Source organism: Chroicocephalus ridibundus, chromosome 12 (assembly GCF_963924245.1).
Source record: "Chroicocephalus ridibundus chromosome 12, bChrRid1.1, whole genome shotgun sequence".
Taxonomy (NCBI): domain Eukaryota; kingdom Metazoa; phylum Chordata; class Aves; order Charadriiformes; family Laridae; genus Chroicocephalus; species Chroicocephalus ridibundus.
This window is the reverse complement of record NC_086295.1, coordinates 2,915,178-2,937,761: the sequence shown is the minus strand read 5'-3', so window position 1 is coordinate 2,937,761 and position 22,584 is coordinate 2,915,178. Positions and strand designations below refer to the sequence as shown.

At 50.6% G+C, this 22,584-nt stretch overlaps 1 protein-coding gene across 1 annotated transcript in view; it reads right to left on the bottom strand.

Moving 5' to 3' along the window:
• NTSR1 (neurotensin receptor 1) overlaps window positions 1–22,313 on the bottom strand; it is a 61,100-nt gene extending 38,787 nt beyond the window's left edge. Inside the window, exon 1 of the mRNA XM_063350247.1 lies at window positions 21,353–22,313. Coding sequence (XP_063206317.1) covers window positions 21,353–22,003 — 651 coding nt within the window. The 5' untranslated portion in view covers window positions 22,004–22,313. The remainder of the gene's footprint in view (window positions 1–21,352) is intronic.
• Between the last annotated feature and the right edge of the window lie 271 nt (window positions 22,314–22,584).

Genomic DNA, 22,584 nt, shown 5'->3' with positions numbered 1-22,584 from the left:
ATGATCTAAACCTCTTCTTCACAAGCATTTTCACAATTACTTTCTGTTTCCTAGCAAGGTTTATTTTTAAACGAAGCTTTCAAGTGACCCCGGGAAGTCTGACTTTCCATACCTCAATCTAACTCCCGTGTAATATTGCTTTGACTAAAGGCAATAAAAACATCCACAGGGGAGCTGAAATGCCAGGCTGGCAGACTGAGTGCATGGATATTATAAATGAATAAAGCAAAATTTAGATTTCATGAAAAAAAGCATGCCACTTCAGCAATGCGGAGAGAATTTGGCCCGCTAATGATGTTCATGGTTGGTTAAAGGAATTTGCGGTACCTTGGAGAAGTGACTCTTTTAATCGCCGTATGTTGCTAACCCTGAAACCAAGTCTTGGAAATTAAAACATCCATGTCCTCAATTATTCCACTGGCACTGAAAGTGCTGGAGGAGGAGGAGAGATAACAAAGCAGGGTGTGCAAGAAGGAAAGCGAGGGCTTGTTTTACACCGAACTCTGATCTCTCTCGAGAAGCGATGGGTCATGATGTCTTGGGTGAGTGGAGCTCAGCAAGGGCGGCATCGTGGGCAAAGCAAGAAGCACGGTAGCACGTTTTCCTTTTGTTTTTCTCTCCTCTCTTAAATGGCTTCAAAAATAGGTGTAAGCAACGATGTAAACGCTTCCTTCGTGTCTGCTGCAGTTAAATGGAGCTGGTAAAGGAACAGCACTGCAGGTAAAGCTGGGGGGAATGGGAAGCACCAACGTGAGTCATTCCCTCCATTTAGCTTGTGTTGAATTACCAGCTCAGGGAGGCATCACTTGATTTTGTTTAAGACAGAAATTAAACATTCTCAAGACTCAACTCCCTGCTGGGCTGTTGTTTACAATCAACAACCGTTCCATTTCCTGCACTACTTAATTTGGAAAAGCATAGCCACCACGACAGGGTTATGCCAACTTTGACCGCTTTGTCAGGTTCGCGGCTCACAGGAGGGAGCTGAGACGCGCAGGTCTCCCCTCCCTCACCCCAAACCCTGGGCAGAGCACCCAGGTCCCCGCGGCTGCAGTTGCCACAAGCAGCCGAGGTCGGCGGCTCCGCAAAAGCTTCTTCCAGGGTAATGGTGAAACCACCTTCCCTGATCTTTTCTCCTTTTGCTCGGAGAAACGGCTTTTTGTATAAACGCATGTGATACCAGCACCGGCTTTAATTCTAAAGGTCGAGTTCAAACCTAATTCGAGTGCGTCAAAACGCTTCACGGGCGAGGACCTGTCTGGGGCTTGTCGAAAAGGCATTCAGAAGTTCTGCTCTGCTGCACAGCCGCTGGTAACGCCGGGATCATGTAGATGAAAAAAGGGGATTTGTCTGATCTTTAATGATACAGTCAGTCTCACAAGCTGAGAACAAAAATTACGAGCCTGAACCAAACACAAAGAGGGAGAGGCACCAGCCGTTTGAGTGCTGTTTGGATTATTGTATTTAGAGCCTATTAGAGACCTTGTTAAATACTCTTCCTCCAGCATCTCCCTGGCACATACCTGCCACAGGCGCGGAAAAACATTTGATCTTTAGCAGTGAAGGAACATGAGCAGACTGAAAAAAAAAGACACACTGAAAGACAGATATTTTAAACAAAATGAATCTAGAAAGAATGCCAAGAAGCCTGCGCCTAACTTTTAGGGGACAATTCATGTCTATGTTTACTTATTTATTGTGCATTAATTAAAATGCTTAAAAGAAGTGGAACCTGGGTCAGCGTTGATAAAGCTAAATCAGGCATGTTTTGGCTCATCACACAGAGACGGTGAAAGCTGTAGGAAAAATAGAACCTGAAAGATGTGTTAGGAGAACCTGAAAGCTTTGTGCATTTAAGGATATATTACACCCACACGTAAGGTAATGAAAAGTACAGGGACTGAGGAGATGCAGGAACACAAGTTATAAAAACAACCGAAAAAATGTCTTTGTCCTGTAAGGAGTTTCTAATAAATGAAATAGTCCTAATTGCCATGGCGAAGTGAAAGAGCAAATCTCGTGCCCCTTGAGGGCTGCGCTACCTGTGTTGTTACCTGGGAGGAGCTGCCTTGCTGCAAAAGGCCCCCTGCTACACGATGAAGCCGCTAATGCAGGTGGTATCACGCTCTGCTCTTGCTTCTGGAGGTCCCTGGTTCACACAAGCCACCCAGGTTGTGACCAACGCAAAGGGATGACACGAAAGGACGGGGAGGTACAAGCCCGGAGGTACAGGATCCTGCCCCTGCTTAAGTCCACAGCAGTTATAGACAGCTAATCTTCTTCTGAGAATGGTGGGTTTGATGAAAAATGAATTTTTGGAAGGAAATCAAAAGCTACTTGAGGGTTCCTGTTAAATTCAATAAACAGTATCAACAAAAAAAAAGGGGGGGGGGCAGGAAATGTTGAACTATTTCAGTGTTTTCAAATAAACACTCGTCTTCTCTTTGGAAACACCAACACATTTCATTTCTAACTATTAAATAAAAAAACCATGCGGAACTTCTGTTTTATTTCAGAATTGTCCTAAGCTAAAAAAGAAGGAAGAAAAAGATGGTTTATAAGCCAAAAGTGAAGCACGGTGATTTACCTCAGCTCAGACTACGTTTCATTTGCAAACAAAGTGCTGTAGGTCAGCCCCAAATTAGTTGCTTTGTTTACCTCATCCCTGGTAAATTTCTTAATTCATTCCTCTTGTTTTGACCCCATCATACTTTTTTCTTTGAAAATTAATTATTTCACTACGAAAACGCAAGCCCCGGTGTTCTCCCAAGCGCAGGAGGAACGTCTCCAGTGAAAAGAGAGGATGAAGAAGAAAGAGTGTCTCCAGCCCATGAGCACTGGAAGCAGGAATGCAGCTCTTGCCACGGGCAGATGTATCTCCACAATCTTCCACCTCAGTTTTCCTGTGACAAGCACTAAAGAATCGATAAAAACAGCAGGGAGGATCAGCTTCTTCTGCCGCAGCATCCCGCAGAGACCACACCAGCGTCTGGGGAGAGCCAGGGCAGAGACGTATCACCCTCCTCTGTGCCCCAGGGCTATCTCTGTGTCTGTAGCAATGCTCTGCTGGGCAATTTCATTAGAATTGGAGAGAAACATCTCCAGGAGCACATCTACACAAGTGACAGCTGACTCCTTGGTAATGACAGCTTTAGAGACAATTATGACAGGCAATTGTTTAATAAGAACTGGCATTTTTCATGAAAATAATTATATCAATGAAGCACAAGGACATCGTATCTCAGCGTCTCCAGGCTTTCAGCCAAACCCGTTTTGATGTTGACAGTCCTAACTACATTACCCTGACTAATCAGCTCTGGACCATTCATACTCATGGCAAGAGTTGTTTGAGGTACCATCAAAATCTAATCAATGAAATCAGGCTGGCATCCCCATAAACACAAACACAGTGCCCACGTCAGGCAGAAACCCCACCATCAGACTTCAGAACTTCATTGGACTTTACGGGTGGATGTTGCAGGTCTTCACGGGCCCATACATTCACTCCCCTCCAGCTTCTCGTGCCTTCTTTCTATGCAACGTGCCATCGAGAGTCTTCCATCTACTCTGATCTCATTCTAGAACCACCTAGAGCCAACATCTAGAGCTTATCCAACATCTCACCAGGCTCCTAACATCATACGGAAGATCAAGAAAGGAAGAAAGTTCCTCTGGACTGAAACAAAGGAGGAGGAAACAGTCTGTCTTGGAGAGGGATCCTGGACTGTATTAAGCCTCGTAGTTTATACAGAATAAAACTAAGGATCATTATGCCGCCACGTCAGCTATGTGTTACTTTAAACGATCTCATATCATGTTACTTTAGCATTTCCCAGTGGTGTATTAACATTTTACAGATCATTACAAAACCTTTTCTACATTATAATTTATTGGGGAATTTCATCTGATTTGGTGGACATGAGAAATGAGTGGGTGAGAGCGAGACACCTACACCCAACCAGGCTCAAACCAGCTGTCGGGACTGGTCTGTGCTGCAGCTGGATGGGCAGCCCCTGTAGCTCCCAACATAAAATGACTCTTGCCATTTTGATGGATCTTTCCCCGCAGGGACCATCAAATATCTTCATTTTCCAGGTATCATCTGGCCTGAGATTCGTCATTCTTGACACGGGCATCTTCCAGCTAACAAATTAAGCTTCTCCTACTAGATGCAAAGTGTATGGATGTTGTCTTGCAAGATTTAATGAATTGCTTGAAGTTTGCTGTTGGTGCAGCTCAGGAGAGGTGGAAGGAAAGCTAACTGGGAATTGCTGGTGTTGCTGGCCCTCCTGACAGTCCCTCTCCCGAGGAGGAAGATGGAGCTAGATCCAAAACAGGAAAAAATCTGCAAACGTGAGTGTGGAATTAACACCCAAAGGCTTGCACAGCCACTGGGAATTGCTGGGGACGAGGGTTTATTCAGCAGTCTTCACGCCTTGAAAAATAATTTCCTCCCTCTCCTTTGGGCCAGAGCAGTGATTGCTGTTCGTTGGTTTAGACAGTGAAAGAGCGGGATATTTTGGAAAGAATGAAAAAAAAAAATAAAAAATCCGGGGACATTTCCATTTCCCTCAAATCTTGCTTAACTTGCTTTAAGATTTTATTAAGGGCACAGAAATGTTGACAATAAAATTATTTCTCTGTGCTGGGAGAAGTAAAGCAGATTGTTACACACAGAGAGAAGGGAGCTGACTGCTCTCATAAATAAGTCAATGTGTTACTCCTGCTAGACTGGAAGTGGGATGACAGCTCTTCCAGATGCTGATGCTCTACTTCTCTGCGACCTTCGGTAAACTTAAGTTTGCTAAAAATACCCTACAAAAGCACACGTGCTTCAGGGCTACAGAAACACCTGGCGCAGGGGAGATTTTAAATGTTCAGATTCCAGCTCCCCACCCCAAAACCCAGCCGCGTTGAGCGCGGCCCCTCTGCTCCCCTTTAACGTGCCCAGATCTCCATCCATCGCCTGCACCGCGGCTGATGTGCTTTGCCTCCAGGGAGCGGGGAAGGCTGCCGAGCCTCCCAAGGGTGGTGCGGATGTGCGCTGCTGCCCTGTCGGCAGCAAATCGTGGCACAGGAGGGGAGAAAGGGACAGTGTTTATGGAGATTATGTCAGGTTATGTTTCCAATAGGGATGTTTGCATACGTGCCCAGTCTCCCGCCCCTGCCTTGACACACCAAAGAGGCAGGTGCACGGCAGTGATACAACATGTCACGAAAATTAAAGGGAACGGGAGATGGAAGCACATCAAATTACAAAGCAGAGCTTCACTTTGGGATGAAAATTCCCTCGTTCCTTAAAATGAAGCTCACGTGCAGCCAGCGACTGCCCCAGCGGCCACGTTCCCGGCCCTCCCTGAGACCCAACGCAGGACACATACCCAGTGTCATCGAGACCCAGGCTCGCTCTCCCCTTTATTTGCAATTTGATGTCTGAGATGCATAAGGAAAGAGAAAGCATGAGTATGACAGGGTGATTAATGCTTATCTTTACCCACGCAGAGAATAAGTTACCAATCAGACACTCTGCCCCTATCTCCTTCTTTAAAATGCAAACTAACGTGAATGAAACAATAACGTTTTAATTAGATGGAAATAGAGAAGGTACAGGAGAATGATATTGTTGCAGCAGTCTCAGGTTCCCGAGCCACGTGTAATTACTTTGATAGATAACGCACTGAAAGGAGAGTTAAACAGCACAGTTTCCACAACACATCTCTGTTTCTTCTCACCTAGAGTGACAGAAACCAGGAACAACTGGGATGGGAAATGACTTTCCTTCCAGTGCAGCCTTCCGGGGAGCGGGCCCAGCCCACACCCTGACCCTACCTGACACATCACCCGTCTTGCATTAAAAAAGAAGAAAAAAAAAAAAAAAAAAAAGCCCCACAGCTCCAAACCAGAGGATGCCCCCAAAGCGTTACAGGACGTAAACCGTGATGCCAATCTGCAGGGACGCGGCCTGACACGGAGCCAACGGTGATGAGAAGAGGAGCCGGGTCACTTTGCCAATGTGGCTCGTGTCCCTGGCCAGGGAATGGGGAGGAGGAGAGAGAGCAGCAGTGGGGACCCACGGCTCGGAGACAGTCGCCCTCATCACTGCCCAGGGCTACGCAAACAAGTTACTGCATGTATGAAGCTGGAAAAAAAAATGAGAAAAAGAAGGGAAAAACTGGAAGTGACGTGACCCATGAAAGTTTTCACAAATACAAGGATGTAGTCTAACTAAAAAAGGTAAGGAAAGACTGCTCTAGTCAGCTCTGACATTAACTTGCACTCTGGTGTCATCCAGGGATCAAGCCCTTCGTGGCCGGTTTGCCCAGGCAGCCACAAGCCCAAATTTTGGAGAGGCCCAGCCCAGAGCATCGAGGCTTTCGAGACGAGGCCCGTTGCCAGCACAAAAATACGTCACCGTGAATCACGCGCTCACCGGCTTCAGAGTACAAAACCGCTCCCTGAATCACGGTAAAAAGCACAAATGTTCTGCTCTGCAAAAGGAAATTCACTGACTCTTCCTCGAGCCAAAAATAGGGAAAAAGGCTATGCGATCCATTTACTTTGAATAATAAGCATTTCAAAGTTATCTAAACAGCACTAATAACAGGGAAATCTCTGTTTATTTAACCAGGCCGTTTTTGCGATGGGATTGATGCTGGTGCTCCAGGCAAGCTCGTCTCATCCACCTTAAAACAATGAAAACCCAGAACTTCACCCAGCAGCTGGGAGCGGCTGGCAGGGCGCATCTACGTTACTGCTTTCAACATGTGCTCCTCAAAACCATCCCGTTTTTGTTGAATGCTACATTGTGAGCAGGAGGAGAAGCTGGAAGCCTTTTGCGAGTAAGTCTTGGAACAAGCTGGTTTCTTAGGGGTGACCAATGCACATTTCATCGCTGATTTTTGCCCCGTGTCCAGCCCAATCACCTTGGCCGGAGCCAGATTTCTGACGAGTTGCAGCTAGAATGGGAAATGAAAAAGCCACGCTTATTTTCAGCTAAATTTCTTGTCTCCCTGGATAATAACTCTGCTTTCCTCAGCAGTCTTTGCAATTCTTTCTTTGTGACTGGACACAAAAGCCCTGTTTTCTATGAGATCACTTATCTCCAGCAAAGCTTCAATGGAATATCGAACGAAGGTATGAAAACTCTGTCAAAACAACCACTGTCCCAGCCTGGAAAGTCATTTTTCATTTTTCATGGCTTCTTCCTTGGTGTTTGCTGGTAATAATTTTCATCAGGTTCATTCGCAGAAAGGGTGGGGGATTTTCTCCCCATCAGCCTCCCGGGACACCGGGCACTGCCCCCCGCCACCACTGGAGAGGTCTTTGATTGCCAACCCCGTTCCTGGGGGATTCCCAGGAATCTCCCCGTCGATTCACCGTGATTTATGCCAATAGATATGCTGGTCTAACACACGTGCACCATAAAAGCAGCTCGGCAGGCTGATACAGGGTTGGCGCTGGGAGCGCTGGGCTCACCCAGCTCCGAGGATGGAAACCAGCTTCCCCCCGCTGCAACACCAACCCTGCGTTGGGGACCGGTGCCTGTTTATAAGTGGAGGCAGCCAGGCAGAAGGACCCATTCTCCACCTGAGTGGTTGCCCGCCGCCGAGACACTGACCTGAAAGGCCCCAGACACGAGCTGGCTCTTGGCAGAAGAGCAGCACCGCTCCTCGGGGGACGCCGGCTCCGAAGAGGAGTAGCCAGTTGGTCGATGCAATGTGTCCACGCGGCGCAAGCAGGTTTAGCAAACAAGATTTGTAGGACAGAAATAGAGGGGAATCTGCTAAATATTGTCTTCCTGTAGTGTATGGCACTGGGGTGTGGACCGCCCTCCCAGAGAGGAACGCAAGCCCACTGCTGAAAAGGAATTAACGCCCAAAAGATCATCGAATCATAGAATCGCCTAGGTTGGAAGGGACCTTGCAGGTCATCGAGTCCAACCATAAGATTTTTCAACCGGGCTTCAGTTTTGTATCAGCAGTACCCACCGGGCGCAAGACAAAATAACCCCTACAGCCGTATGGAAACCCGTGGCCTTAAAAACCCTCTGCCCTCCTGGGGGTTGCTCAGGAAGGACTCACCCACGGTGCACCCACAGCCCCGTAAAACTGGGAAACAGGAGAAAAGTCATGCAAACCACCCAAACCAGCTCCTTCCCCTGAAAAATCACCTGATTTTTTTTAATTTTTTTATTTTTTTTTGTGCGGGGGGCACCAGCTGAGCGGGGGCCAGCAGATGCGAGGAAGTCGGTCTGTTCGCTGGCGGGCGGCTCCTGTGCAAAGCCACAGCTGCAGTTGGAGGGTCTGAGTCAATAGTTGCTTTAGCAGAAAAGCAGTTTTGTTTTGCAGGCACAAAGGCCTCTTCTATCACTACCCAGCAGGAGGTTCATAAAACTGTCATTTCTTGCCCTGTTTCTGCCCTTGTCTCTTTGCTTCTACTTTTTGCAGGCTGCCAGTGGGTTTTTTATCGCTTTGGGTTTTTTTGTTTTAATTGAAACTGAGTAAATTATGTTTCTCCCTAAAACTTAGCGAAGTTTTTCATTATTTCACGGGGAAGAAACCAGCAACCTTCAGAGCAGAAAACCGAAACACTATTTGAACTTGCTTTGTGCAAGAGCAAGGAGACACAACCTCCCAATGAGGGGGGCAGCCCCCGAGGGACCTTAAAAGCAACTTTTGCCCGGGCAATAATAAGGGATGGAATTTAGCACAGCACCACACGATATGAGAAAGCCCCTGGAGTATGCCCTGCAATTTTCCCTTTCCCAAACACACTCTTTTCAAAGGAATGAAGACACCAGCCAGCTGTATTTCTGGCTGTAACATCACTATATATGTGGTAGTCTTTCCTGAAACATCTCCTTTGATAAACGGGCAGGTGGGAAGAGGGAAAAGAGAGGCATCCATGAAAGTGGAAGACCTTCTGCATCGTCTCCCTGCGCCGCCGCCATTCCCTGCAGACCACGTCTCTCTGGCCCTTTTTGGAGGAGCTCAGGCGGGGAGTGACAGGGGTGGGAGACCTAATTTGATGGAAGAGATGGAGCTGGCGAGCAGTAATCACGGAATCATGGAATTTCAGAGTTGGAAGGGACCTCTAGAGATCATCTAGTCCAACTCCCCTGCTAGAGCAGGATTGCCCAGAGCACATCACTCAGGGCTGCATCCAGGCGGGGCTTGAAAGTCTCCAGAGAAGGGGACTCCACACCCTCCCTGGGCAGCCTGTTCCGGGGCTCTGTCACCCTCACCCTAAAGAAGTTTTTTTCTCATATTTGATCGGAGCTTCCTATGTTCCAGCTTGTGCCCGTTACCCCTCGTCCTGTTACTGGGAACCACTGAAAAGAGTCTGGCTCCATCCTCCTTCAACCCACCCTTTAGATACTTGTAAACGTTAATAAGGTCTCCCCTCAACCTTCTCTTCTCCAGGCTAGAGAGTCCCAGCTCTCTCAGCCTTTCCTCATAAGGGAGATGCTCCAATCCCTCAATCGTCTTTGTTGCCCTATACTGGATGCACCTGGCATCTCATTCTCGAAATAAATAGCTCCTGCCGTGCTTCATCTTCCTTCTCCTCCCTGAGAGAGCCCCCAGCATTAATGTCACCAGTGAAACAGATGCCTGTTCCTTCCTACATAGGAGCGGAGTAGCTCCCTCTGACGCAGCTCGGCCACTCTGTCCTAAAGCCCTATTAACGCCTGTGACCCAAAACACCCCTCTTGCCTCCAGCCCCTCCTTTGCCCCCAGCCTTCCCCTCACGCAGTGGGGAACCCCCTAGAGAAGAACTGCACCTTCTCCTCCATGAAAATTGAACTCGGGCAGTGACCTGGGCAGGGCATTCCGTTTTCCAGAGGGCGGGAAGGATGGAGAAGGACCCAGACAGAAGATCAGACCCAAACCTATTAATAAAGTCCATAATGAGGTGCGGGGCCCACGGCATTGCACCTGACAAATTCATCACGCGAAGACAAAAAGGAATAAACCAGCTCCAAATAATTGCACGGCATGAGAATACGTTCACTGTCATCTTAAACTTAGTGAGATTAATTTTCCCGACAGCTTGTTTAAAAGGAAAGAGGACTATATAATTAAAAGAAACAAACCCTCACAGATGGCCTATGGCATGACCAGCGATTACCTTTTGAGGCTCTTGCCTACCTGGATGTCAGCATTTCCCAGATTTTTTTACGCCTCCAGCCCTTTCCTTTGGCTGTAGAGCCACAAGCAGGCTTTCAGGCACTGATTTTCGCAATATGGCAGCCTTAGATATAGATTTTTTGATTTAAATATTCGTAACACTTGCCTATAAAGCACCAAGCACAAATCAGCACCGCATAAACCGGAGCAATGGAAAAGCCAGGCTGTTAATCTTCATAATGTGCCTCTCAGTGGGGATTTCACTTGAATGTTATTTGCATTAAATATGATACCGAGTGCTGGATGTGCAGTTATAAATAAATTAAAGGTTACACTTAAGTCAAACACTGTCGCACTGTTGACTGCAGGCTCAAGCGTGAGAGTGGTTCGCAGCGGAGGGCACAGATTTGGTCGGCTGCCTGACTTGCTGGAGGGAATGGCGGTGGCAAGTTCCATCCCTGGTGCCCTGAGAAACTCGTTTTGTGGAGCAATTAAACCCCTCAGTGGGTTTGTGGCGTCGGCCCCAACTCCAGCAGTGCTGGCTGTCCTGGGGACACTTGGGCAGAAACGAGTACAGGTTTGCTGGAGCTGATATTCAGCAAAATACCTCAAGTGCATTGTTCTTTTCATCCGATATATAAACATCTTATTTATAGCAACAGAGTCGGCCTTGCTCTTCTGGCAGTAAGGAAAAAAAAAGTTTGTGTTAAACTGAGATTAATTCATCACGTATTTTACGCAAATAACTGAAGAAAACTGCTTCTTCGGAGTGTCTGAAGTGATAGAGGGGTTCAGCTGCATGGAAGCCGAAGAGCTGAAGCTTTTGGTTATGACAGTTAAAATCCCTGGAGCAGCCACAGGGTGTTGCGGTGGAGGGACGGTGAGTCCTCCCGCACGAGCCCTTTGGGGAAGAGCTCTGGGGCCGAGCTTCTCGCTCTCTCCCCGGGATACCTCGCCTGTGGCTGGGCTCCGAGGAGCAGGAGGACACAAGCAGGGGGACACGGGGGCTCGGCTTCTGCCACCTCCTCCTCCGCCCCAGGGCGTTAGACCGCAGACGTTTGTAGGAAGGCACACCATCAATGCACCGTCACACCACGCTTCTGTGCCCTCCTGGCGCGTCCCTGCCCACTAACCCATCTCTAAACCCCTGCGCAGCTTCCAGGGCCTTATTCTTGGCCAACCTGCTACAAAAACACAACCCCCCATCCCTTTGCTTTCCTCTCCCCCTCCCCGGGCTCTACTTGTGGATTCCCTTCCCGACGACCCCGCAGGCAGGAGGCTGTGCCTGTACCGCCTCTGTACGGCTGGGGACGGGGCAAAGGGAATTCAACTGGGCTTTCGGGGGAGACAAGAAAGCACGTCCCCAGGGGGCAGTGAACTTATTGGTTACTGTCTCCACTGCTGCTTTTTCCCAGTGTCTTTCCCTGCTGCAGCTCCTCTCTGCTCTCGGAGCCGCGGGTATTACAGGATTTGTTTCCCGGCACAGCTCGGTCTCTGGGCTGGACCAGGGCTGCCAGCCTGGACGTGTGCCCTGCTCCGCTGGGCTGCTGCACTGTGATATGCTTCCCCACCATATTCCTGCATACCTTTTTTTACCCTTTTGATGGATTTTCCAACCCTGAGCTCTCCTGCCCTGGCTGGGAAGCACCAAAGCGATGTGAAGGTGACCAAGCTCAGGGCAGAGTTTGTCCCTTGGGTCAGTGACTGCAGTGTGTTAAGTGTTTGGGGCATACACACCACTCCATCACGCTATCTTCAGGCAAAATACCTATTTATTAGCCTGAACCTATATTTCCCCTCCCTCCCGCAGTGCTTTATCACACTTCGCACACGTGCAGTTAAGGAACAAGTAAGTACGACAGTGTCATAAGCCCATGACTGACAGTGATTTAAAAAGCGAAACGTGGGCTTTGGGGAGGGAAACTCAATCCTCTGAGTTTCTCTTTTGAATGAAATTAGTATATTAAAACGTATAAATTGTCCCCGTGGGGATAAAATGTAAGTTCTTTGCAGAAGGAATCAATAGAGTGATGCGAGCAGTGAGCTAAACTTTCCCAGTGGCTGTGAGTTGCATTTTTATAAGATGGTTTTTAAAAAATCACAGAATAGCAAGGAAAAGCAGGTTAATTTGCTGTTGAATATACTCAAATAGTTATGGACTTATTCAACAAGTTCTCTGAGGAGACAAGGTGAAATGACAATCCTACCAAGTACTGAGACCACATTTATTTGTTTCAGCACTGCAGACCTGCACTGTCCTTAATTACAGTTAATAAGATGTGCCATTGCAATGACTGTATTAATTAGCTGCTTGGAGTCCTGATCAAAAATAGGGGTCTGCTGAGCTAAATGCCACCCTGCCTCAAAGCATTCGTAGCTGATACACAGCCGGACTTTGCTCTGCTGGTCCGGGTGAAGCTGATGAATTGGTAGATCCCTTTCTTAAAGCTTAAAGGAGGAAGAAAATGAGATGGTCAGGGGATGAGATTGCTCCTTCTGCTGCTCTGAACACCACGCAAAGCCTTGAGCAGCAGAGGCAAGGTGAATGTTGGTCAGGAGCCTGTGAGGGCAGGAGAGGACCCACCAGCAGGGCTGAGCTGCCCTGGAAGAGAAGACAACCAGCACATCCACTGCATGGCAGAAAGCTGGGTAAAAGGGATGTAACTTTCTCCTGGAGTCCCACTACCTGCTTGGAAAACAGAGGTGCGTGCGCTGGCTCTGTGAGCCAGGGTCTACCAGAGAAGACACCCTTGTGTTAGCCCTTTCTCTTGCAATGGAAACCATCCTGCAGGCTCCAAAGGTCAGGCAAGTGCTCCAGGCGAAGGGACAGCAGGTTTTCACTGGCCCCAAAGAAACAGAACCTGGACAACTTGTGATATTTTACCATCTGAGCGTTCCAAACGCAGCTGGTGGTGGCGGGAGGCAGGGCTTGCTGGCACATCCGAAGCGTCGCACAGTAGTGTGATCTCTCCTGGGGTCATTCAGCAAGTGGGAAGGCATGGAAAGATTAAACCAGATCCACCCCGAGTGCCTGAAATGCAGGTCCTCAGACAGCTTCCAGGATCCCAGGAGTCCCTTGATGGGCAAAACACATGCGAAGGGAGTGTTTGCTAATCTTCGTTTCCTCTGGAGGAGGAACTAATCTCTTGAAGCAAGGTAAACCACCCGCCTCAGGAGTGCAAGTTGTCTGTAACAGCAGTGGCCCTAAACTTATTCTTTATTACCTAGAGGGAGTAATAATTGGCAGGAAAGTACCAGCAGGTATATTCAAAGAGAAGGGAAAGTGCTGAAATCAGGCTATATACACAGTCCTGTCCAGGCTGAGTGTTCTTTTTTTTATATATTTAGGAATTCGCTTGGCAAAGAGACACCTGGAAGGTTTTATAAAGGGAGATTCATGGCGGAGGGTTCAGCATCGGGGGAGACGTCGATCCGCAGGCTGGGTGTAAGTCACGGCGGGAGCCGGCGGGCAGGGAGGACCTGCGGGGGGCCAGGAGCAATGCCACCAAACCCCGGGCACGTCCTCCAGCTCCCCTGTCACTCCGCTGCCTCTCTGATTTACTGATACTGAATATGCTTTTCGCTTTGTGTGTGGCTTTACAGTTTAGCGGGACTCCCAGATTTTTCATGAGCACTGTGCATAAGAGAGGTGTGTTTTCACCCCTTTCAAATAGTGAAGACTTTGTGAAAGTTTATATTTTTTCCTTTTTTTTTTTTTTTCTTCTTTCATTTACACTAGGAAAATCTCATCTCTTTGATTTCTGTCTTCAACTGACAATTGTCTCTAGTCCCCGAGAACCTAAAAGCTTCAAAGAAACCTCATTGAACTTTCTCTCTCGGAAAAAAAAGTTCAGTTAAAAAGACCTTGCTCATACTGTTACTTTTTTTTTTCCGTGAGAGAAAAAAAGCCACCATGAAGCCGTGCCCGGCAGTGCACCCTCCGCGCTGAGAATTATAGAAGTGAAAAAGCCACAGGAGACGAGAAGCAAATCTCACAAGCTCCAACCACCTGCGGGTGTCCAGCTCCTCCAGCCCGTCAGACGCATCTTCTCTCATCTCCGTGCCCCCCCGGCGAGGTACAGCCCTGTCCCACAGCATCCTCCCTCCCGGCAGCAGCTGGGGTGGTGACAGGCTTCTGGTACCCCGGGGAGGGAGGAGGAGGATGGATCTCCATGCACAGATGCACCAGGAAGCCGCTGCCCCAGGGTACGGGGATATAAAATGGTCTCACTGCTATTTCCCTCCCATCCATGGAAAACTTAACGGCCGATACTTTGCATGCAGGAAAACACCGGGAATGAACCGGCAGCTCAGAAATTTCTGCTGCCCTGTCAGGGTTAGTACGCCATCACCACCACTTCTTCTAAACCAGCACTTGTTTCCCGAATAACTCATCAGCTCAACTGATTTATCATCAGCTTTTTGGGTTTTTTTTTAATCCCACACCTAAGATGTTTTGAAATTGGATAGAAGAAACGGCATCCATGGGAGGCAAAACGTGGGGGCTGATGTTACCAGAGCATGACGAGTTCGTTGCCCCTCTCCCCCGAGAGTTTCATTTAAGGGAAAAAAAACCCTAAAGCTTTCCAAGGGATCACACCTTCACACAAAATTACAGAATGGAGCTATTCAGCCCAGCCTGGGCAGGGGACGGCACGGGGGCTCGGTGCCCGCAGCCAGGCGGTGGAGCAGCGTGTGGCCCCGTGTCTCGCTCGGGTCCCTTTCCACGGCAGGGCTCGTGCAAGCGCGGTTGTTCTGTCCCTCGCCCTCCACGGCCCGTCCTGCCGACCTCCCAGCTGCAGCCCTGTGGGACTCGCTCTTCATTCACTGCCCAAGAGCAGCCCCGGCGCTCGGTGCCATCCGCAGCCCGGGAAGCGAGGTGGGAGCGATGCCCAGCCCGGCTCGTGGGGAGGGGAGCTGCCGGGGCACCAGCTATCACCGTACCAGACCAGCATTAATTGTGATGCCACGTGCATTTCAAAGAGGTCTGGGACTAGCCAGGACACTTGCCATTTTGTAAGGGACTTTTAAAAATATCAATTCAAATTCCACAATAAAGGCAGCATATTTTATCACTTGGAGAAAGGCAGCGCTTCACGAATCCAGGAGGCTGGCTTGGCCAAGTCTCCTGCTCAGACGTGTCCTTACAGGGGGTGATGGGGGCCAGCAGCTGGGACCGGGCTGGTCTCAGGTGGTCACACCAGACGAGCAACTTCAGGGTGTTCGTGTGTGCACAGAAGTAGGGAAAAGGCAGGGAAAGCTCAGAATTTATAATCTGCTTTTCTGTCCCGTGCCAGACTGAAGGTGCTGACACCTGTGAGAGGGACGTGGGGAATGGAGATACAGGGAGGATGGGCTTCGGAAGCATCTCCAGGTTCACGCAGTGCCAGTGGTTTGTACTGGAGAGCAACCAGACAGACTGGGGATGTAACAACCCAGCCTCATCTGCCGAACGCGAGGGAAAGGGGGGATGCCAGCACCGGGACTTCTGGCATCTAACGCTATTAGGGCGAGATGGCCACAACCCTCAGACTTCCCCACCTTGTCAGCCCCAGACCCCACCACGCTCCCCAGCCTCTCCAGAAACCTTTGCTCACCCCCCAGCCCATGTCCCTTGGCGAGGGGTAGCTTCACAGTAAGGAAAACGCGACGGTGCCACCGTGGAAGCCCAAAGCCCGCTCCGTGCCAGGCCCCCGGGCGTCCCGCGGTGGGACGCTGCCCATCACGCGTGCCTCGGGCAGGACACAGAAGCGTTTCTAAACATCAGGAAGCGAAAGTGCCATCTGCGAGTCTCAAGCAGATGCTGCACAGAGACGATAGCAAAAGCCTTTGAGGGGAAGGACGGGGGAGGTAGGGAGAAGACAATTAAATAGCTGTTTTAAAGGATCTGGAAGAAGATTAAAGGCAGCTGCGGGTTTTGGGTTTTTGTGGTTCGGTTTTTTTTGCCTTTTTTTTTTCCTCTGGGTAGAGATTACCTTTGTCTCTTCTGCCTTTACAAACCGCTAAGAGGAAAACATAAGAGCTAAATTGATGGGCCACATTTCCTCATTCTGCAGCTGACATCTCGGGAAGGGGGAGGGAAAAAGAAATCAAGTGAATTAAAATCAATTGGGGGGGGGGAAGAAGAAGAAATTATGTAAGAACTGGCAAAACACAGCAGGCCAAGTGGTTATATAAAGCAATGAACACAAGAGCTTATTTAATTTAAATCAAGCTGCAAGATGGACCGCGGTGTAAACGGGCTGGGGTTGGGCAGGCGGGGCTGCCGTTGTGCGTACGCTGAATTAAAGCCCTGGGTTCCCTGCGTAGTCCGTGGAAAAAAACCAGCTTTTTAGGGATGCTCCCGCCGCCACAGATGGGCATCCCCACCGGGGCGGGTGTCTCTCCCCATCCCTGCGGGGACGGATCCAGACACATTTAAACACCAACGTCTTCATTTTCTTGTCTACCTGGGGGCTGCCAGGGGCTGGCAGCACTGTGACCTGGTGGGACGCCTTCCGTGGGACACAGCCCTGCCACAAAGGTGCGGATTTGCTGTGCTGCCGGAGGGGTTAGCGGCACCCAGGCGCGGGCTTCTCCGGTGGGCAGAGATCCTGCGTGCGTAGCCAAAATAGTTTTCTCAGCCAGGCCCAATGGGTGGGATTATCGCTGTAGGCAGCGATTTAAAACAGTGCTGTTATGAAAAGCCATAGTAGGAATTTGGCTGTGACCTAAGGAAAAGAAACCAACTTCAATTCCTCCGGTCAACATCACTATAAATGCCTGATTCCTGAACCAAAGCCACTGACTAATCCTGGGTACGATTTGCCAGCAAACCTGGAGACAATTCAGCCGTTTGGTTTTATGGGTTGCTATTTTCACGTACTACGGAGAGATGCTTGTGACGTTTAACATGGCACTGCGGACCTGCTGATGGGCAAAGCCCTGCCATCCACAGCACCAACCACGTGTCATCGCAGAAAAAGCTCCTCGCACCACCCCACCGAAGTGCTCCTCACCGGAGGAAAGTGTAAGGGAGTGTTTGCAACATCGTGCATGGAATGAAGGACTTTATGGGCCTCTCAGCCAAATGGGAATTGAACAGATGTCCTCGGAAGAGTGTGTGGAAGGGAGCGTGGTAATGGATGCTGAGAGGCCAGGCTGTACCTTGCGTCTCCCAGCTCCAAGTCCTGGTCCTTCCTTCCCATCCCCGGCTCTTTGGCACGCTCCTCTGAAGGCATCGCAAGAAGAAATGTCAGAAGAAATAAAGCAGAGGACCTCCGTGGGCGAGCCGTTGTTTCATGCGCAGAGTTATTTACGAATCATCTGAACTATGGGCGGCCTTGATAAAACACACTAAAGAAGGGACGTGGAGGGAGAGGCGAGCTGCAGCCGCGCGAGGGTGGGCTGGTGCAGGGCAGACCTGCGGCCAAACTGCTGCCACGCAAACCCAGAGGTCCAGAGAACTTCCCAGTGTGCTTCCCAAGGAGTTGCTCTGCCAAATGAGCAACTGGGAGCTGATGGAGCTGTGGCAGTTTATGGAGGCGCAGGGCCTGCTGCCATGTGTTTTAATAAACGGGTTCACACCAGCTGTCCGTGCAAACAAAACATTAGCATGTGTCAGACTCTGTCTACCCAGGCACTTGCCGTAACTTTGGGGACATTTTGCGGCAGAGCCCTCCAAGCGCAGACTGTGCCACGCCAGCGGGAAAACACACTCCTTTCCCATGATTTACGGGGTGCCAGAGAGATACCCCCACCCAGGCTCCCCTCGCATGTGTGCCCCATCCAGGCTCAGTTAAAATCCTGGGATTTTAGGTTGAGGAGTTGCCTGACTCTGTGTGCTGGGACTGACGGTGCACCAGGATTGTAGGTATTTCTTTCAACTTCCCCTCTTTCCCCAAGTCCGCTAAGGAACCTCTCCAGAAAAGAGGTACGAAGGGAAGAAAGTAAGAAGCAATAAAGGAAAATCACTTTGCACAGGCATCTGGCCATTAAAATCCAGAGCTTTGTGAAAATCAGGGCTGAGAGTATATGATGCTAGCGGCACGCAGGTGGGACGGGACACTCAGGGGCTCCTGACCGGGGAAGCTGGTCCCAGAGCCGGCACCAAGGCTGTGAAGGCACCAAAGCCACAGGTACCGACCTGCAAGTGAACAGGGGAAACATCTCATTCCGCCTCGGAGCTCTCTTTTCTGCTGCTGCCACGACGAGCAGCTTTTAAAGCCTCCTCCAGCTGAAGTGGCACGAAAACGTGAATTTACTCATGTGGGGATGGCTTTAAGAGATGTTTCATATATGTGAAAAAAACCCATAAAATTGGCTGCAGGGTGTTTTAGAGGATGTCTGCCAGTTAAAGTGTTAACTAGACCTAAATAACGTGGCTATAACGGTCTTACTCCTGCTACCAGATCCCACGCTGATGCCAATATTCAAAGCAGACGTCCCTGACTGACAGAGGCAACAGGCGAGGAAGAATATGTAATAAACCAGAGTCACAGGTGGATTTAAGCAGCCGCGAGGATAGTGATAAAGCTGGGAAATTGCACTGTTCTAAAGAATTAAGTATCAGCGGCCACACAGAGCCCAGGCCTGGACGGCAGGAGGTGAGACGCGCAGTGCCCGGCCGCGCTGATGGCGGTGGCACCTGGGGACACCCTGCAGAGCGTCTCCCTTACTGCTCTTCCCGCTTATCAGTATGTGCCACGCTGAGCAATCTGTAATTACTAGAAGAATATCAGTAATTACTTCTTACAGTTGTTGTGGAGCTGAAGTGGCCCAAGGTAAGTAATATGAGCAAGAAGCGAATACGCCGAGTGTTGTTTGAATACTTTTTTTTTTTCCCTAAGGAAACCTGACTGTTCACACACAGCCTAGTTTCACTCGGAAATGCCCACTAAAACTTAAATATTCAAAGCAAATAGCGAGGGACTTCTGCAAAAAGAGAGATGCTAAATTAATACACTCAAATATTCATCCCGGGAAGCTTGTGCCAGCCCAGGGAAGAGCGTTCTCCCGCAACGGTCCCAGCAGAACCGTAGCTCACGCTGGGCTCGGCGTCTATAAATGGTTACAATTGCTCAGTTCTGGGACTGGCTTTCAATCAGTCAACAAATAAAACCTCTTGGAGAACTAATGGCTTCCAAAAAAAACCCCGGTTTGCTTTAGACAGTTTGCCAAACAGGAAGAGGAGTGAAATATGTTCAGTGATTTATTACAAGTGATTTGCCAGCTCCAGCAAGTGCATCATCGCTCTGATTAATTTAAAGACAGAAAATGAAGGCAAAGAGATGCAAAGACCTGCTCTAAAGCCGCTCGAATCCGCTGCGGCAGACGAGGGCTCCAGATTTCCAACCAGCCAGACCTCCGCGCGTCACTCTCCCACATTACCATTGCCCTTTCTTTCACAGGTCTTCCATTATTTGTCTTTTTTCTTTAAACCCCCGCGCAGCTTACGACGTGAGAATGCCCGCTCACACGCTGTGCGATGCTTTCCATTAACGCACTTCAAACCTGACTTGCAGCTGCTTTGCTTATTCACTCCGGAGCCTTCCCGGGTCCAGGGCCCTGCATCACGTTGTGCGCTGCTTCCCTGGGCTCGGAGCAACGCAGCCAAGCCATTAAAAACACCTTCCCCTCCTAGAAAATCTACTTTTGTAGCCCCATCCCCTGAGAAGGAACAGTATGGTAGGGGTTTGGCTTTTCCCCCCCCCCCCAGCAACTGCCTCTTTCTTTTTTACTTTTAAATTAATTCACAAGTGAAATAATAATAAAAAAAAAAATACATGAGGAAGAGCCCGCAGGTGGACTTCACGTACTGTGCATTCACGCCTGCCTACTTCTTCCTTGGCTAACGGGATAAAGTATAGCCTGAATAATAGCAAGACCGTAAAATAGGTTGAGAGTGTTTAAACTGTAATCTCCCAAGACATAGCTAAGAAATAATCCTCTCTTTTTAGCCCTATCATGGTAACACTGAGCATCAGTTTAATCCTAAAAGGAAGATGACTGGAAATAATGCATTTCAGCCACATTGTTCTCAAATCAGATGGCTCACGTCTCCTCAGAGAGTAGAGAATCGGGGTTAAGTACAGTGGGCTACCGCTGACAAAATCTGCCACGCACTTACAGAAGAAATACAGCCCCCACCACCTCAAGATGAAAGTTAGGTATCAAGACACGATTCTGATTTGTTTCCACTTAATTTCCCTCTCTTTAACTGTGGGAACATCTCAAAGGCTTCAGTACACATGCCTTTTTAAATTCTAATTGGCCGCTGATTAAACCCACCTGAAATGCGTGCTCAAAATAAAAGATTGAGAAGCTATCACACGCGAGCCTGGCAGCAAAGGGACTGTGGAGACTGGTGTCTTGCTCTTTCTGGCTCTCCTTCCATGACTCTTACATTTTTCAAGCCTAATGCTCCAGTAAACAAACGCCTCAACCCCTCAGAGCACTGGAGCGCAGCAAGTGTTGATGCCGAAACCCTTTCCGCGCATGGGCGCTAGACGAAGCGGTGTGTGGAGACCAGCAAAGCCTTTCCGAAGCCAGGAGGGGTCTGCTAGTTAAAGCAGCTATGCATTTATGCATTTCCCCCCCCAAACCAGCAAAAACACCAGCCTCTGGCTCTGAGGATGCGATTCCTTTTCGGGATGCCTGTGCTGCACCTTGTTCCCAAAACTTTCTGAAATTAGGACCTGTCACCACGCAGAGGAAACGGGTTCTGGATCAACCCAGGAGGGGGGGAGAGAGGTTTTATTTCCCGCGATCTTGCTGGCCGCTTTCCGGCAGAAGGGAAAGAGATGCAGAGATAGGGTGGAGGTTTGTGGGGTTTCTGGCGATGAAGTGCCGCGTTTGGGGAGAATCCGAGCATCCCCGGCCCCGCTCTGCGGCACACGGGGGTCCCGGTGCCACAGCGTGGGCTGCGGGCACCGGGAGGGGAGCTCCGGGGAGGCGGGGGGGGCTTGCACCGGCCCGGAGCCGGATTAACCGCGGTGCAGGGTCTCAGCCCGGCGCTGCGGGGCAGGAGGGGGTGCGTGAGCCGAGACCTCCCCCCTCAAACCCCGCCTGCCCGCACCCCGGCCCGTCCGCCCCGTCAGGGCTGCCCGGGACACCCCCCTGCCGCAGCCGGTCCCCCCCTCCGGCCCCGCCCGTCTCCGCAAAGTTCGGGCATCCGAGCCCGGGGTGGGGGGAGGCGGCTGCCCGGCCCCGGCGGCTCGGGGCGTCCCGGTCACCGGGATCCTCACCTGGATGACCGTCTTCAGGGTGGAGGCGTCCACGATGGTGGTGCAGATGAGGGAGTCGGGATCCTGGTCCTTGACGTAGATCTCCCCCATGGTGAAGATCATGGGGATGGCGAGGAGGAAGGAGGCGATCCAGATGCAGCTGATGAACTTCTTGGTACGGCTGCGGGACATGATGCTCTTGGCTTTGAAGGGGTGGCAGATGGCCATGTAGCGCTCCACGCTGAGGCTGGCGATGTTGAGAGCCGTGGCGTAGGTGCAGGCGTCCCGGAGGAAGTAGTAGCCCTTGCAGACGGCCCCCCCGAAAGCCCAGGGGTGATGGACCCAGATGAAGTTGTAGAGCTCGATGGGCATGCAGAGGAGGAAGATGAGGAGGTCGGAGAAGGCGAGGCTGGCCAGGTGGTAGTGCACGGTGCTCTGCAGGTTCTGCAGCGACTTCTTGCGCACCAGCGTGTACGCCGTGATGGAGTTACCCACGGTGCCCACCAAGAAAAGAGCCAGGTAGATGACGGTCACCATCACTTTGGAGTAGATGTCGGTGTTGACGTCCAGGTCCTCCTCGTCGGGCCCTTTGGGGAGCAGGTCGGAGCGGTTGGAGGCGTTGGGGTGGAGGGGGCCGCCCGGCAGGGCCGGGGCCGTGGCGTTGGGGTGCATCCCGGGGCCGCAGCACCCCCCGCCGCGCCCCGACGTGCCGCTGCCGCCGGCCGCGAAACTTGGCTGGTTTTAATGCGGCGGGGAGGAGGCGCCTGCCGCTGCCGAGCGTGTGCGAGACACACACACACACGCACACACACACACACACACACACACGAGCAGCCGGGGCTGTCAGCCCGCAGCGCCGGCTCTCTCCTCCCTGCAGCTCCCCGGCGCCCAGATGTGCCCTGGCGGGGCAGGAGGCTCCCTGCACCCCCCCTCCGCACACAGACACAGCCCCCCGCACACACACACAGACCTGCACACACGCACCCGCACAAACACACACCCCCCTGCACACCGATCCGCACCCCCACACACACACAGACCTGCACACACGCACCCGCACACACACACACCCCCCTGCACACCGATCCGCACCCCCCCACACACACAGACCTGCACACACGCAGCCGCTCGCACACAGACACTCGCACACAGACCCGCACCCCCCGCCACACACACACACACACACACACACGCACACACACAGAGACCTGCACACACGCACCCGCACGCACCGCCGCACCCGCACGCAGACA